The following is a 15,517-nucleotide window of genomic DNA, read 5'->3' as shown; positions in this document are numbered from 1 at the left end:
CGAGTACCAGAAAGCAGTCGGCTTTAGTTAGAGCAAATTTCTAATGATTCGGAGGGCACCCAAAGAGGACGGGTTATTCATTACATCTAAATACTGTTTAGATGATCAAAAGATTTTTGTGAATGATTGATCAGAGGTTGTTTTGGCCGTCTTAACACTTGACACTTATTGATACACACACCGTGCCATACTACTCCTTTTTTTTTTTACTCTTAATGTGAAACTGATTATGCGGTGTGTATGCTAATGAGAAGCTAATGGCAGTCAAGGGCGGAAAGTTCAAAGCTTCATGTGTGGTGTCACGCATCTGCTGATGCAAAGACATAAACCGACGGGCAACTCGGCACATTGACGTTAAAGTGGAACTGAGAGCTGGCTGAATACGGCAGCTCCATTGTAGTGACGCGTCAGCGAGCTGCACACTGCACTACTTGGATGAAGAAGTATAATAGTGAAATGTTAAGTGGATTCATTAAGTCAGTGAGTCTGCAGGCAGTTTTCAAAAATGTTGATAGGCAATCTTTTTTTTTATTAAGAAAAAAAATACCATTGCATTCACTTACACAATTCTTGCCAAGAACTGTGTATCTATATGCTAAATGTGAACATATATCCAACAGGATTATTCTATCCTAATAAATTGGCATGACTTATAGTATTCTTCATATTTTTTAATTGAACAGCTTAAGCTAGATTTCCTATACTCATTTCCAGCTCCATTTATTTTTCTTTGACTCTATTAGAGTAGCTTTGCATCATTCACAATCATATACTTGCCACAGCCCCTCAGTTCATCCACTGTCTGAAACAAGCCACGGCTCGGACAGCAGGTGGGTGGGCTTCTCCCCGCACAGCCAGAGGTGTGTGCCTGAGATGACCACGTTATGGTTGTCTGCTCTCACTGGCATCACACAGAGCTAAAGATAGGAAAAACAAAAAAACCGTCTCAAACTTCGTGTTTAAAGCGGTGCGTGGTCGGAGCTTTTGGTTCACATGGATTAGCTGCACATACTGATATGGTCATGACCATTTCTAATATGGCCGTTTCAAATGTTTTCCAATTCAAACCTTTGGATTACATAAAGAGCTTATTAAATAAACTTAAATATTTTCCCTTTCCGTGATGCTCTTTTATGTCAACTAAACTCCATATGTATTTTTTTTTTTTTGTAATTCTAACACTTTAGCCTCCTAAATGAAACATAGTTACTGATATTTTATTACTTTGAACAATCCTGTCTGCTGATGCAGTGACAGTCATGAATGCAGTAACCCTCTGCACTCATGGTGTCACAGCATCGCCAAGCTAACAGGAAGGTAAAGCAAAACCTGAGCAAATGAACTAAACAGAACACATTTGAGATTAGTTTGTTTGCTACTTCACTCCCATTTTTTTCCCTTCCACACAGTAAATAATGGAAATAATAGTGTGAACTTTATAATTTCACTATTAAGTGGACCTTAAAGAGAGTAGTGATAGCCTGTCCAGGGTGTACCCCACCACCCAACCCTGAATTGGATGAGCAGTTGTGAAAGAGGGTGGATGAATGGATGGATTAAGAGTAAAGCAGCAGTATGTCAGGCACAACAGACAGAGAAACATCTAGTCGCAGGTTTGATTAACCTGCATAAATACCACAGTGTAGGAATGGAAAGCTGTGGTTTTAGTGGGGGTGATGATACTTCATTCTCAAAGGTCTGATTTACAAGTACGTACATTCAGCATTAGCAGTCCTGTTTGAGCTGAAAGTAGAAGTTGTTTATTTTGCCTAGCAGTCAGATTTCATGTAGATTCATATTCTAAGTTACATTTTGTCATCTCTCTTTATCTTTTCCCAGCATGTGCTTACCAAGGGACCTTCCACTCACCATCCAGTCATGCGTTCTCCCCAAGGACTGCAAGGTTACCGACTGGACCAGTTGGAGCCCCTGCACCAAAACCTGCGTGAACCCCGAGTCTCCCAGAGGCAATCGGACTCGGAGCAGACAGGTGCTCCAGTTCCCCGTGGGTGAGGGGGCGGAGTGCCCACCTCTCGAGGAATCTGAGTCTTGTGAACCTCAGGGTGAATCTGTACCGCCCTGTGCCACGTGAGTTCCTCCTGATGATAGGGAAGAGATTCAGGGAGCACAGCTGGGAGTAAACAGGGTTTTTTTTTTTGTTTGGTTTTTTTTTTTTGAGTAAAGTCTAAATGTGGGGTTCATAGCATGGTGCACAACAGGAGCTCATGTTTCACAGGGATGTAATGTTGTGATGATACCGACCTCTTTAGTTACAGCATGATTAAGAAACACTGCAGGGATTCATATAAGGCTCAGGCACAAATACAGTGTGTTTGGTATTGACCTGGCTGAGGCTGCACATGCTTCCTGCTGAGTTCTCTTTACACACACCACCCAGCTAATTTGCTCTCCTGGGTGGCCCGTGTGTGTTTATTTGTGTGTATGTGTGTAAGTGAGACGGCATATTGAGACAGATTAGTATAAGTGCTTGGGCTGGTGCCAGACACAGAGTAAAGACAAATGGACGGAGACTGTGAGGATATTCTAATTCCACAAACAACACACACCCATGCACAAAAATGTAAAAGCGTCCTCACAGATGGCTCAGTCTCAGCATTTATCAACTTATAAGAGTACGTGATCCTAATCCCATCCTGGCATTTCTGGATGTTTCTGTTAAGGATATGTGCAACTAGTCAACTAGACAATTAAATAGTGCCTGCCTCTGCTAGTTGGCTCCAGAAACAGCCAGAATAACTATTCATTTTTTATTAATGCCGGATCTAAGATGTTGCAAGTATCCAGGGCTGCAGATGGCAGCACTTCTTTCTTTCTCTCAGAAGTTGTTAGCAAGCTTTTAGTAGACTGTATCGAAACAAACCAGTTTATAACCACTCGACCTGATCATTACGGAACCACAGGAAAGCAGGCAGATGTAAAATGGTGCTCCACATCCCTGTATAGCCTGTACAGTAGACTGTGTAGACTACATTGGTTGTGAATGTGCAGCATTGTTCTGAAGTGGTCTACAAGACTGTAAATGTCCTTATTCTGACGCTGCAGTACTCCCATGCTTGCTCGCTCACTCTTGTCCATCCTTCGTGCTGTTGCACATTCACCTTGTAGTTACACCTGGAGAACCACAGAGTGGAGCGACTGCCGGATCGACTCATTGCTGAGCCAACAAGACCGTCGACGTAGCAACGTGACGGGGCTTTGTGGGGGAGGCTTGCAGACGAGGGAAGTTTATTGTGTCCAGGCCAACGCTGAGCTTCTAAAATACCTCAACGACCTTCGAGAAAAGGACAAAGGTAAAGTCAACAGTATTACCAAAGACCCTGTTTTATGTATATTAACTTTTGAGTTAGTACCTGATGCCTGATTTGGAATTTTAAAAAATGGGATTTCCATTCCCTTCATTGAACCTATTACAGACCCTCAAAAACGTATTGATTGTTCTGGCCTGTTTGGTATCAGTGACAGAGAACCGATCATATACTGTAGATCAGGTACTGGCCATTTAGAAAATGGTTGCTGGCGGTCACTACGTGAAATTGGTCATAAAAGATTGCTTTGGTTGCAGCTGTGATTGCCTGTATTTTGCATGGAAGATGCCAATTTTCAGTGAAATCGTGAAATTAAAAATTTCACCTTTTGAAACGTGTTGGTTGCAGTATAGAACAACTATTAATCTGAAGGTTTTTAAGAACCTTTTAAAGTTTCACTGCCAGTATTTGTAGACAAATTAGCGTCTTCCAAACTACAGGTTACTGAGGCAAAAATGCTAGTGACCAAAGCAATCACAGTCTGGTTTTTGGTCCAGCACACTCTTTGTGATTGATTTCACTCTTTGTGATTGATTTGATGGCCAGCAACTACACACCAAGTGGTCAGGGATTGCACATTTTCCCCTAGTGACCAGAGGTTACCTGACTGATCTCTAGGCCTGTGCGACTGAGGCCTGCAGCTGCCAGTTTTTGAGAGTAACATCCATCTCTGACCACATGTTCCCTTATACCTGTGGGGCAAAAGAGATGGGCGTCGGCACGGTGATGTCACACACTAGTTACTGAAGTCCCAGTGTGAAGCCCTGAGCTGAGCATCAATCACAAGGCAGGCCCACCCCCCAAAAAATCTTGATCATCCTTTGGGAACCGCATTGTAAAAAATGGTCCTCATATCGCATTCAGAATGACTCAGCCTTGTGACTGAGACCATGAATACTGACATTAAAAGCAATCTGTAAAGTTACACTGTTACCAACTCAAAAAAAGTCATTAGTTTGAGTTGATATGAATAATCACCCCTTTGTCATTGGCTGGTTATATTTTAAAGAGGCTGTGTGGCCTGCTATAGATGCACTTTAGATGTACTGACTGTGCTTCATTTCACAGGTAGTTAATATTGGTAGCTTTTCCTCCACCATATAACCAGCAACAAGCATTTTAGCATGACTCTCAGCAGGACTTTTTTTTTTTAGCTGACATATAAGCTGGAGCTGAAGCACTTTTATCATTCTCCTCCTTAATGGGCCACCAGTGTTGTAGACCTCTCTACTTGGCAAGTGCTTCTTAAAATTTGAAGTAGATCTCTTTACAAGTGTCAGACACTTACTATCACCCAGGTACAACATGATTTGACTGTGATGTTGTTCATGTCCTCTTCACCTACAAATTCGAAATTATGCACACCTCCACAGACTAAAAGCTTTCTTCTTCTCAGCTGAGCTGCAGTTGACACTACTATGCAGTGACTCGCAAAGGACAGAAACCAAAACAAACATGCAGGGATTTTTTTTTTCTCACAAAAAATATAGTAAAATATTAATAGTAACTGATGGATTAGTTGGGGGGGGAAAAAAGGTAAATGATGGACTGCAAAACTAACACTAAACTCTGAGGAGTTACTTTGGTGTTAACCTCAGGACTGCTAATGATTGATTAAATAATGTGGGCTACAGTGCATTCACTTTTTCCCGGTGTATTGAAGAGAGACGTGCCCCTCTATTACATAAAGACAGCCCCAGTCAATTCCAAAGAGTGACATTTAGGAAAAGAAGAGATCACTGATATTGGATTAGTACTCTCTATGGAGGGAAAAGTCAGATTGGTAATAAAATATGCTCTTTAACATATAATATGTTCCTGTAAAAGTGCTAATATATAAGGTTTCTTCTTTGAGGCCAGTGACTCATTCACAGTCTTCAGCTTTTGCTTTTTTTAGTCTCTTGTCTGAATCGACTGTACAGACATATATACTGAAGTCAGCAACCTGTGACTGTGCACAGAGTTTGTCTGTGCCACAGCTCAGCCTCTGACTCATCTGACAGAGCCGGAGCGCCATGTTTTCCTCTCATTTTCCCCCAGAATGTAAGGGGGGGAAAAAAACTACTTCTTCTTACTGTATCTCTGTTTATTAATAGGACCAGCTCCTTGGTACCTGAAGAGAGGTTTTAATATGTGAATATGGACATTTACTTCATTTTAATTCTCTTCAGAGCAAATTCTGATCTGTTTGCATCCAGTTATTTTTTTATACATATATTTTAATTGATTTCATATGGAGTCACACAGCCAGTAGGGTGGCTTTTCTGCAAACATGGCTTCCGAACTTTAGTGATATTCTGTATCAATTATGGGAATAGAAAATACAGGAAATTTGAAACATTTACTGAAAATGGTGATGCTTCTGTGCAGTCTTACAGGATTTTAAAGTATTTTTTACTCATCCGGCTTAAGGACCGATGAGTTTGTGAGATGACGAGGTGTCCATCATCGTCTGTCCCTCCACAGTTCACGAGATTTGCTGTTCCTCCCAGAATACTGGTCAGATTTTAGCGAAAGTTGGACTTAATGATCACATCATGGGTTTTCACCCAAACTGTCCACAAGGTCAAGATCATATTGGTTGTTTTATCAACACTTTTCCATTGTTACAAGAATCACTACTCTCCCAGAGGACTGGTCGGGTTTTAGTGAAACCGGATTAATTTATCCTGGATAAAACTGTTTCCAAGCCTGTCTGACTTTTCAGTGGATTTGAATTCTTATTAGTTTGTGCATTATAGCCAACCAATGACAACAAAGCACAACTTTCTTTCTGGGGTCAAATATTACAAGAACCTGTGAATTGTGATGGATCATGAGCCGGATGACTCACTGCGTCGCTGAGTTTCTAGTTTTCTTTTTCATTTTAGTTAAAGTCTCGTTTTTCATAACTCATCTAAGCAAAATCATGCTGCAAGTCCCAGTAGTAACCTCGAGGGGTGGTTTATAGTTAAAATACGCAGTACTTTAGTGTAATATTAGTATAGTGTATAGTACAACTTAAGTCTATAGGCACTACAGGAGGAATACTAGAATGACAGCTTGATGGTGTGCACCTCCATGCAGTGGTTAGCACTGTAATTTGGCAGCAGGAAGCTGCAGTGTGGGGTTTGTGTGTTCTAGCCTGGTGGGATTTCATCCCGCAGTCCAAAAACATGCTTGTTGAGGTAACTGGTTCTTTTAAACTGGCTGCAGGTGTGGGTGTTAGATCAATAAAGTGCTTAAAGTGCATAGGATAAAGCACGATGTGAGGGTAAATGTGTCTCATTGTGTAGAGCACTTGGTGGTCAGTGGGACCGGAGAAGTGGTGTATAAATGGCTGTCCATTTCTGTAACAACTGACAGTATTATGTTGTAAAGCTTGTACTCTATACCCCACAGTATCGTGACATTGTTGTTGCAGCACGTACTTCATGATCATTTCACTGGGAATTGGTGATGGTGTAAGAAGAAACACATTAGAACATCAGTATGCTTTTATATTGACATGCTGTATATGTGCCATTCATGCTAACAGTTGCAGATGCCATGCAGAAAGTCTCAAATAGTTGCTGACAGGTTCATAAACACGTTTCTGAATGGGTTGTAAAGCCTGTCAGGCTTCCAAGTTTTGCTACTTGAACCAATCAGAAAAATCTAGGCAACAAATTGATTATTTGAAACATGCTTATTCTTACATGCATGGGGAAACACCAAGTTGGGACTCAGACTTGGTGGATGTTTACAAGTAAAGTCATTTAAACTAACCCTCTGCTCGATCGCTCTCGCTTTTCCAAGTGATTTTATTTTGCGGTGTTGTTTTTGTGCTCTGCTCTTCAATTATATAAACCTTATACAGATAATTTGTCAAAGAAATCTAATTTTGTCAAGAGCACATATTGATCTCAGGAGGCTGTTGACCGTCTTTCCTCTATAGTATACCCACGGCTGCATACATCAGATACTACAGCATCACACAGCCTGAAACAAATCAGTCCAATTCTCAAGGGTAACTCAAATAGATTTGATCAAGCACTGTTACGTGACACTCTGGCATCCTCCAATCCCCCACACACATAGTATAGAAAAGCTGCAGGCCCTTGGTGGGTTGGTAGCAGATAACTGCATATCGTGTGCTTGTAGCAGCCAACATGTTGACTCAGTTTATGCCCAAATATGTGTCATGACTGCTTGATTTTTATTAACAGTGACTGTAGTATTCTCTTTTCATCTTCTGTCTTCAAATACTGCATCACACTGTGGATATATCGTGAGCTTGTCATGTAAACATTTTAAACGACCTTTTACCGGCAGCCCCTCCCTTTACATCTGGGATTTGTCTGGTTGTGTGACCTGCTTTGACTTGTCTGTGGACACAAGTGTAAAGGCCTCCATTTCTGACGCTCGTCAAGCCAGCTTAGAGTCAAAGCTGTCCTCTTAAGGAAGGTGCTAAAGACATTAGTTGAAACTAAGCTTATGGAGCTCAACTGTGCTGATCACGTGAGAGCGAGGGACAAAGTCTAAGAGGAAGTGAGATGCCCACTTGCAGCTGGTGTCAAATGAAGAAAGATGATCTTCTCTTGCAAGCAGGTGGAGGAAGTTAAGGAAATAACAGGAGCATGATAGGAAAATTCCCACTTTCTAGGAAATTCTTAAACAATAACCAGGAGAAATGATCTGGATTAATGTGGTTTTAATAAACTTATAAGCTGGAGCAATTACAAACAAGTCGCAATAAGGGTTGCATGAAAGAACTGCTCACCGGGCGGTTCCTCTGAACACTACTTATAACCGACTCTGCCTATTGTCTGCCTGGTGACGTTAACTGAACACAACAGGAAGTTCCTTATCTGGTACTAACATGTGTTGGGGGGTTGGGGTGTGAGACAACCATCTCTTCACTTTGATGCATCCAAACTTTCCATTTAAACACCTTCAACATTAGTCACAAGCAGGCTACATATATCTTAATACTATTAAAGGTTAATTACTGAAGCTTGGCCAAACATATGGTTCCTATTAGAGCATTACTCACATTCCTCAAAACAAGATTATGATCAAAAAATAGGATAAAACATCCAAGTCCAAGTATTTTAGTTAGGTTTTGAAAACCAATAAAGACATTAAAAACATTAAAATATGCTGACATGTATGAACCTGCGCCTTCGTCAAGGTGTAGAAGGAAGGTGTTTAATCTAGAAACGTCAAAAATAAAATAACCTGTTTTTCAGGTGCTGGTACTAATTTCTTTTAATTTTGGTAGTGTAATTTTAACAGGTATTGTCATGTAAAGTTTTTTGAGGACTAAGTACACCCTTACTGCTGAGCGGCAGACAGACACTGCTTAGCAAAAGCACTTGATTTACTGGCTCCCTGAGAAAGTGAGTAGAAGTGGAGATTTCTACACCAATCAACTAAAGCGGGTTTCACCAGAAATATTTTTATACTGCCATAATTTGTTATTGAGAACTGTATGATTAGAATGCTGTTACTAACCCAGTAGACAATGTTGTGAGCCAGGTTAGCATAACTGTAAGCTTCCTATTCAGAACTTCTAATTAAACAATATAATTCTTCAAAATCACACCTAGATCAATGAAGTTTGAGATAATTAGCCCATCTTAAACCATCTGATTGGACTATGCATAAGACAATCCCTGCTTATGCTTTTGTTAGCAGAAATAAGTTTGACTCAGAATTTAAAAGAAAGAAATGTAGAAATCGAAGAATAATATGTGGAACCCACTCCAGGTGTTTAGACCTGATGCTGAAAAAGCTTTAAAAACTGCTCTGAAATAAGTCATTGCTGTTTCATCTGTCAGAGATTTATTGTCCCAACACTGATGCTTTGCAATATTTCTTGAATGGTTCTAATATCAATCTAATTTATTTTATGTAATGTTGAATAAAGTAAAGGGAAATGAGTTGTAAAGGGAGAGTTAGCAGTGCAGCTGCTTTACCCTTTTTTTGTTTTACAGTGGTCGAATTGATCGGTGGTCCTTTGGTTCTCTGTGTGTCAGCTATGATTAAAGAATAATGAGTCAGGTAGCCAAGATTAAATCCATAGACAGACACTGTTCAAAACGCGTAATAAAAGAAATAATGTATAACCTTCCAGACGAAGTTCTATTATGTATAGAGAGAGTATGCTGTACATGTAAGGTGTCCATACACTCTGTTAAAGAATAATCTATACAAGCATGTTGAGAGTGAGGTGAGAGAGATGTGTGTGACTTGTGTGTGAGAACGTGTGAACACAGACAAACATTCACAAAGTTCTTATCTTCTTGGTGCAGGATTTCTTCTCCCTCTGTTAGGGGGTAATCTCACAGTACACCACTGAGACAGAGAGGCAGACAGTGGCTCAGTGGTGTTTGCTGCAACCAGAGCTCTCGTTCCCCCCTGTCTCATGCATAAATATCACTGTGCAAAAGGGCAGAAGATGCCCTCAAGCTAGGATCTGAAATGAGCTTACCACCTCCTAAATCTTAACTATAATCTTTATGGGGGAGAAGCATCGATTTGACCCCAGATCAGTATCACAGCCTCAGTAATGTCACCTGAGCATGAGTAACGCTGGTAGTTGGTATGCTGAAGCATGTGGATGTATTCTGAACTCAGGTGGGACTGAAATCTCAGTAGGTGATTAGACTGGCAGAACATATAGAAGTTGTTCTCCATTTTGAAAACCTGTGCTTCTCACTGTCTTTACAAGGGCAAGATGAAAAGAATATCAGTGTCATGTCTCCCCATTAAATTAATAGCTGGAGGCAGGGCAAAGTTAGCCTAGCTTAACGTTCGGGCTAGTATCAAGGGGATCAACTAGCTTAGCTCAAAAATGTTCCTGTACTATAAGAAATTCCATCCATCCGTTTTCTTACACTTATCACATTTCCCTGTTAAATTACAGGAAAGTGCTGGCACTGCATTTTTTTTTTTTTTGGCTTTTAACTTATTTTACAGTGTAACTACATTAATCTACAACAGCAGTTTCTTACAGTAAGAATACAGTTACAGTTCTAAGCTGTATAAATCATAAGCATTATAGTATGTTTTAGTGTTTCTACTATGATCTCCATAAATAGTTTACGACTGTAAATATAAACATTATATACGTGCACTTACACTCACTGGTCTCTTAACTGCTTGTTAACTTAAACATAGAATCAGCAGAAGTGGCAAACATACAGACATTCTGTACTTACGTAATAGTTAAAAAATACTTTGGTAAAAGTTGAAGTACTGTTTCAACTTCTTTACTTAAGTAAAAGTAAAAAAGTACAGGCTCTGAAATGTACTCATAGTAAGAAAGTAAAAGTAGCTCTTTGGAGGACATTTCTACCAGCTATTTTTCTGTAAAGCTAACTGAACCTTATTATATATGAGAATACAAACGTTATTCCAATCTAAATTTTTTTCCTAATGAATGCATTCAGCTTGAATCTGTTATGTAGGACACAAACTGTCAAAGTTAATTTAAACACAGCTCTGTTCTCTGTAGAGGGTGACTGTGCCTCCACCTAAACACCAACATGAGGATACTCAGGGGTTACAGTGGGATTCAGAAGGTGGAGGAACCCTAAGATCAGCTGTAGTGGCTCTGCATGGGGATCACAGCTTTCTATTGTGAGCTGCAGTAAATGATGTTGGTGTGCAGGCTGTGATCAGCTGACCTGCTGCTGCTGCTGCTCTGAGGTTTACTGCTCTGTGTGGATGAACTGAAGTCACAAAGATGTAACCCAGTATTTCACAGCTATCTGAGCTGATCTCCATCCCCTACACTGACAGCATACAGGCTGTAGAAATGTTGGATTCAGTGAATGAATCTCAGCATCAGCAGCTTTGATTCAAACTCATCTCTGCTGCACTGATGTAACCTGTAACTCTGACCATGAACACAAACACTGTGCTCCAGTCCAACACAGAGCTTTACTGTAAATACAGTACAACAAGCTGACCTGTTTATCACACACTAAACTGCAGTATTTTCATACAATCTTTGAATTACACAAAGTCAACATACCTCAGTTTGTTTTGCAGTTCTTACCTTTAAATCTAACCTCTCTTCTTCCTCTCCTGTCCTCTTGTCTCATCTCTGAGTGAACTTCTGTCTCTTTCTTCTCTCTTTTTTCTCTCAGCAGCAGTTCTTTTAGCTAGCAGACACACTGTGTGACAAACTGCAGATATTTTTGTGTACAAAAAAGTATTTAGAAACGTTGCATTCAAAATTACCTGCAACAAGTTTCTCCCTTTATTTTCGCTCCTCTTCAGTAGCGCTAGCTAAGATGCTGGATGTACCGCGAGCACAACTTACGGACATCTGCCCTCGGTCCGGCCCACTGTAACCCCTATTATAGCACTATAAATGATACATAAATTATGTGGTTTTCCCTCTTTAATCTCTTTGTATGCAGTAATCCCTGGGGATGGAGGATACGCCAATACGATTGTCTCTTATGTGTTATTGTTCCGCCATTTAGGCTCGTCGTTAGATATATTCGTTTGATGTTTGACAGAAATGCAAACTTTTCTCAGACGCGTTAAACCTAAAGTAATGAGGCTGTTTTGAAAATGTAAGGAGTAGAAAGTACAGATACTTGTTTAAAAATGTAGGGAGTAAAAGTAGAAAGTAGTCAGAAAATTAAATACTCAAGTAAAGTACAGATATCTGAAAAAAATCTACTTAAGTACAGTAACAAATTATTTGTACTTTGTTGCTTCCCACTTCTGAGAATCAGCCAATCACATGACAGCAACTCAGCAATTTAGGCATATGGATGTGGTCAAAATAACATGCAGAAGTTCAAACAAAGCATCAGAATGGGGAAGAAAGATTTATGTTACTTGGCATGGTTGTTGGTGCCAGATGGGTTGGTCTGAGTAGTTCAGAAATTGCTGATCTACAGAGATTATCCTCTTTAACCATCTCTAGAGTTTACAGAGAATGGTCCACAAAAGAGAAAATATCCCGTAAGCAGCAGTTATCTGGAAGAAAATACCCTGTTGATATCAGAGGAGAATGGCAAGACGGCTTTGAGCTGATAGGAATCTCACAGTAATTCAAACAATCACTCGTTACAACCAAGGTATGCAGAAGGGCACACTTTGGGCCCCTTAGTACCAAGTGAGCATTTTAAACACCACAGCCTGGTGGAATGGGAATTGGCATCATTGGCATCGTGACTGTAGATTTGTTGTGTCTCCAACAAATCTACAGCAGCTGTGTGATGCCGTCATGTCAAAATGGCCCAAAATCTCTGAGGAATGCCTCCAGCACATTGTTGAATCTATGCCATGAAGAATTAATGCAGTTATATATAGCCAAAGGTATTCACTCACTCATCCAAACCAGTGAATTCAGGTGTTCTAGTCACTTCCATGGCCACAGGTGTATAAAACCAAGCACCTAGGTCTGCAGACTGCTTCTACAAATATTTGTGAAAGAATGGGTTGCTCTCAGGAGTCCAGTTGTGAAATTTCCTCACTACTAAATATTTTCCACTCAACTGTTAGTGGGATTATAACAAAGTGGAAGTGACTGGTAGCTACGAAGTGGTAGGCTGTGCAAAATCAAGGAGCAGTGTCAGTGGATCCCAGGGTGCATGGTGCACAGAGGTCACCAACTTTCTGCAGAGTCAGTCATTACAGACCTCCAAACTTCATGTGGCCTTCAGATCACCTCAAGAACAGTGTGCAGAGAGCTTCATGGAATGGGTTTCCATGGCAGCTGCATCCAAGCCTTACATCACCAAGCTCAGTGCAAAGCGTTGATGCAGTGGTGTAAAGCACGCTGACACTGGACTCTAGAGCAGTGGAGACGTGTTCTCTGCAGGGATGAATCACACTTCTCCATCTGCCAATCTGATGGAGGAGTCTGGGTTTGGTGGTTGCCAGGGGAACGGTACCTGTATGACTGCACTGAGCCAAGTGTAAAGTTTGGTGGAGGGGGGGTTATGGTGTGGGGGTGTTTTTCAGGAGTTGGGCTCGGCCCCTTAGTTCCAGTCAAAGGAACTCTTAATGCTTCAGCAGACCAAGACATTTGGGACAATCTGATGCTCCAACTCTGTGGGAACAGTTTGGGGATGGCCCCTTCCTGTTCCAACATGACTGCACACCAGTGCACAAAGCAGCTCCATAAAGACATGGATGAGCCAGTTTGGTGTGGAAGAACTTGACTGGCCTGCACAGAGTCCTGACCTCAGCCTGATGCAACACCTTTGGGATGAATTAGAGCGGAGACTGTGAGCCAGGCCTTCTCTCCAACATCAGTGTCTGACCTCACAGATGTGCTTCTGAAAGAGTGGTCAAAAATTCCCATAAACACTCCTAAACCTGTGGAAAGCCTTCCCAGAAGAGTTGAAGCTGTTATAGCTGCAGAGGGTGGACCACCATCATATTAAACCGTATGGATTAAGGATAGGATGTTACTCAGGTTCATATAAATGTGAGCAATATAGTGTCTATTTTGAAGACAGAAGCCATTGTTTCCAGAAACATGGTTCAGTGCACAAACATCTTTTAAGCTTTTAAGTCTTATTCATGAGTTTTTCTTATTCAGTACATAAAAATATAAAAAACAAATTTTGTAAATTTAGGGAGACTTGCATGTCAAATTCATTTGTTTTTCTTTTTAGTGAGAAACTTATAAGCGTGTACGCCAAAATAAGTGACAGAAATGATCAGTCTGAATCCCAAGAAAGTGATGAATATACAATATTTCTGCCACACCATTTCTCATGAATATTTGTGTACATAAAGGAGAAAAGGAAAGCTGCTGGAAGTATTTCTAGACAAACGCCATTTTATGCATTCACAGAGCACTTCTGTGCAGCATTTCCAGTTATAGCGTGGGCTGGCAGGTGCAGTCAGCAACCTGCGGCGATCATATCAAACGACAGGTTCTGGGTTTGGTCTATATACAGACAGTGTAGCATCAGAAACTGGCAACCCCGCTGTGACGACAAGACTCTTGGAAGCTGGGCAGAGTTGTGGCATCTGGCTGAGTTTGTCAAACACACGACTGCAGTTCAGTTTGTGCTAAAGAGACTAATATTTTTTTCTTCTTCTTTTTTTAGGATTTCTGTTTTTTTGTACATATTTATGTGTCCGCTTTAAAGGTGTTGGTGGGCATATATATATAAAAAGTAGATTTTTTTTTTCTTCCCCCAGTGTCATTAAGTGCCTGCTTATAGGGAATCATTGGATCACTGAGCACTTTCTATAATGTTCTAGGGTTTTTACCTTTCAATGTAAAGTTCCTTGAAAGAGCTATTGGTGTGATTTGTTGCTAATAAATTAAAATGTCTACAGTGAGCAAACAGGCATCAGTTAGCTCTGTAGCTGTAAAATCGATCTGCTGCTTTCAAATACAGCCAAGAACATATCAGCAGTTGCTTAATTGCTCCTTTAAATACACGGAGAGACTAAAAAGTCACACTGCATGACCACGGCTAATGTCTGTTTTCACTTTCATTACCTGGTCTGCTGCCATTAAGTTTAAAAAAAAAAAAAAACTAAACTAATTTCTTTTTATGTTTCAACTTTCTTATCTAACCTGATAAAATGGGATGCTCCCAATGTCCACGTGCTTTTCCTCTGATTTGGCCATGTTGGAACAAATGAACCATACGCAGCAATTATTTTATGCTTTCTACTCAAACTGAAGATTTGATCTGCATTTAATTGAACATGTTTGGGATGTGAGGCTCCGCTCTGTGTGGCCTCTCCTGCTGTTGCTGTTGCATTGCTCTCTGCCTGTCTCTGGCGTGCCGTTTCCCCTCCCTCTGTGTTTACTTGATAGTGCCTCTGTCTCCCCTGTGCGTGCGTAGCTAATAGCGCTATCTCCCTTGTAATTGCAGCGGGTCAGACCCAAAGACAGCAGAAGCCTAGTGTCCCCCCTCTCCTATCCATCACCTTCCAGATTACAGGTAGGTGTTTTTAGTCATGCTGTTACAACGCCTGCACCTCCCCAAATTATGCCTCCCACATCTGTGGGCCCCCCCCCCCTTTTCTGTATTCTCCCCTCCTCCACTTACTTTTATCCTTTTCCTCTATCCTTGTTGTCTCTTCTCTCATTTCCATTTCCTCTTTCCTTGTTTCCTATACTCTTCCTCTCACATTTTATCTTTTCCCCTCTCTCTGCTCCCTAACTTCTCCCCCATTCCTCTCCTCTCTCTCATTGCTCCCTCTCTTCCTCCCCTCTCTTGTCAATG

General features: G+C 40.9%; 1 protein-coding gene across 2 annotated transcripts in view; it reads left to right on the top strand.

The window, feature by feature from the left end:
* Nucleotides 1–15,517, top strand: part of thsd7ab (thrombospondin, type I, domain containing 7Ab) — a 195,901-nt gene that overhangs the window by 76,660 nt on the left and 103,724 nt on the right. For both annotated transcript variants that reach the window (XM_030750731.1, XM_030750730.1), the window contains exons 3-4: nt 1,840–2,088; nt 3,127–3,311. In XM_030750731.1, the coding sequence (XP_030606591.1) occupies nt 1,840–2,088; nt 3,127–3,311 (434 nt within the window). The remainder of the gene's footprint in view (nt 1–1,839; nt 2,089–3,126; nt 3,312–15,517) is intronic.

This window comes from Archocentrus centrarchus, chromosome 16, assembly GCF_007364275.1.
Source record: "Archocentrus centrarchus isolate MPI-CPG fArcCen1 chromosome 16, fArcCen1, whole genome shotgun sequence".
NCBI lineage: Eukaryota > Metazoa > Chordata > Actinopteri > Cichliformes > Cichlidae > Archocentrus > Archocentrus centrarchus.
The sequence above is the reverse complement of the archived record's forward strand: the minus strand, read 5'-3'. Positions and strand labels throughout refer to the sequence as shown.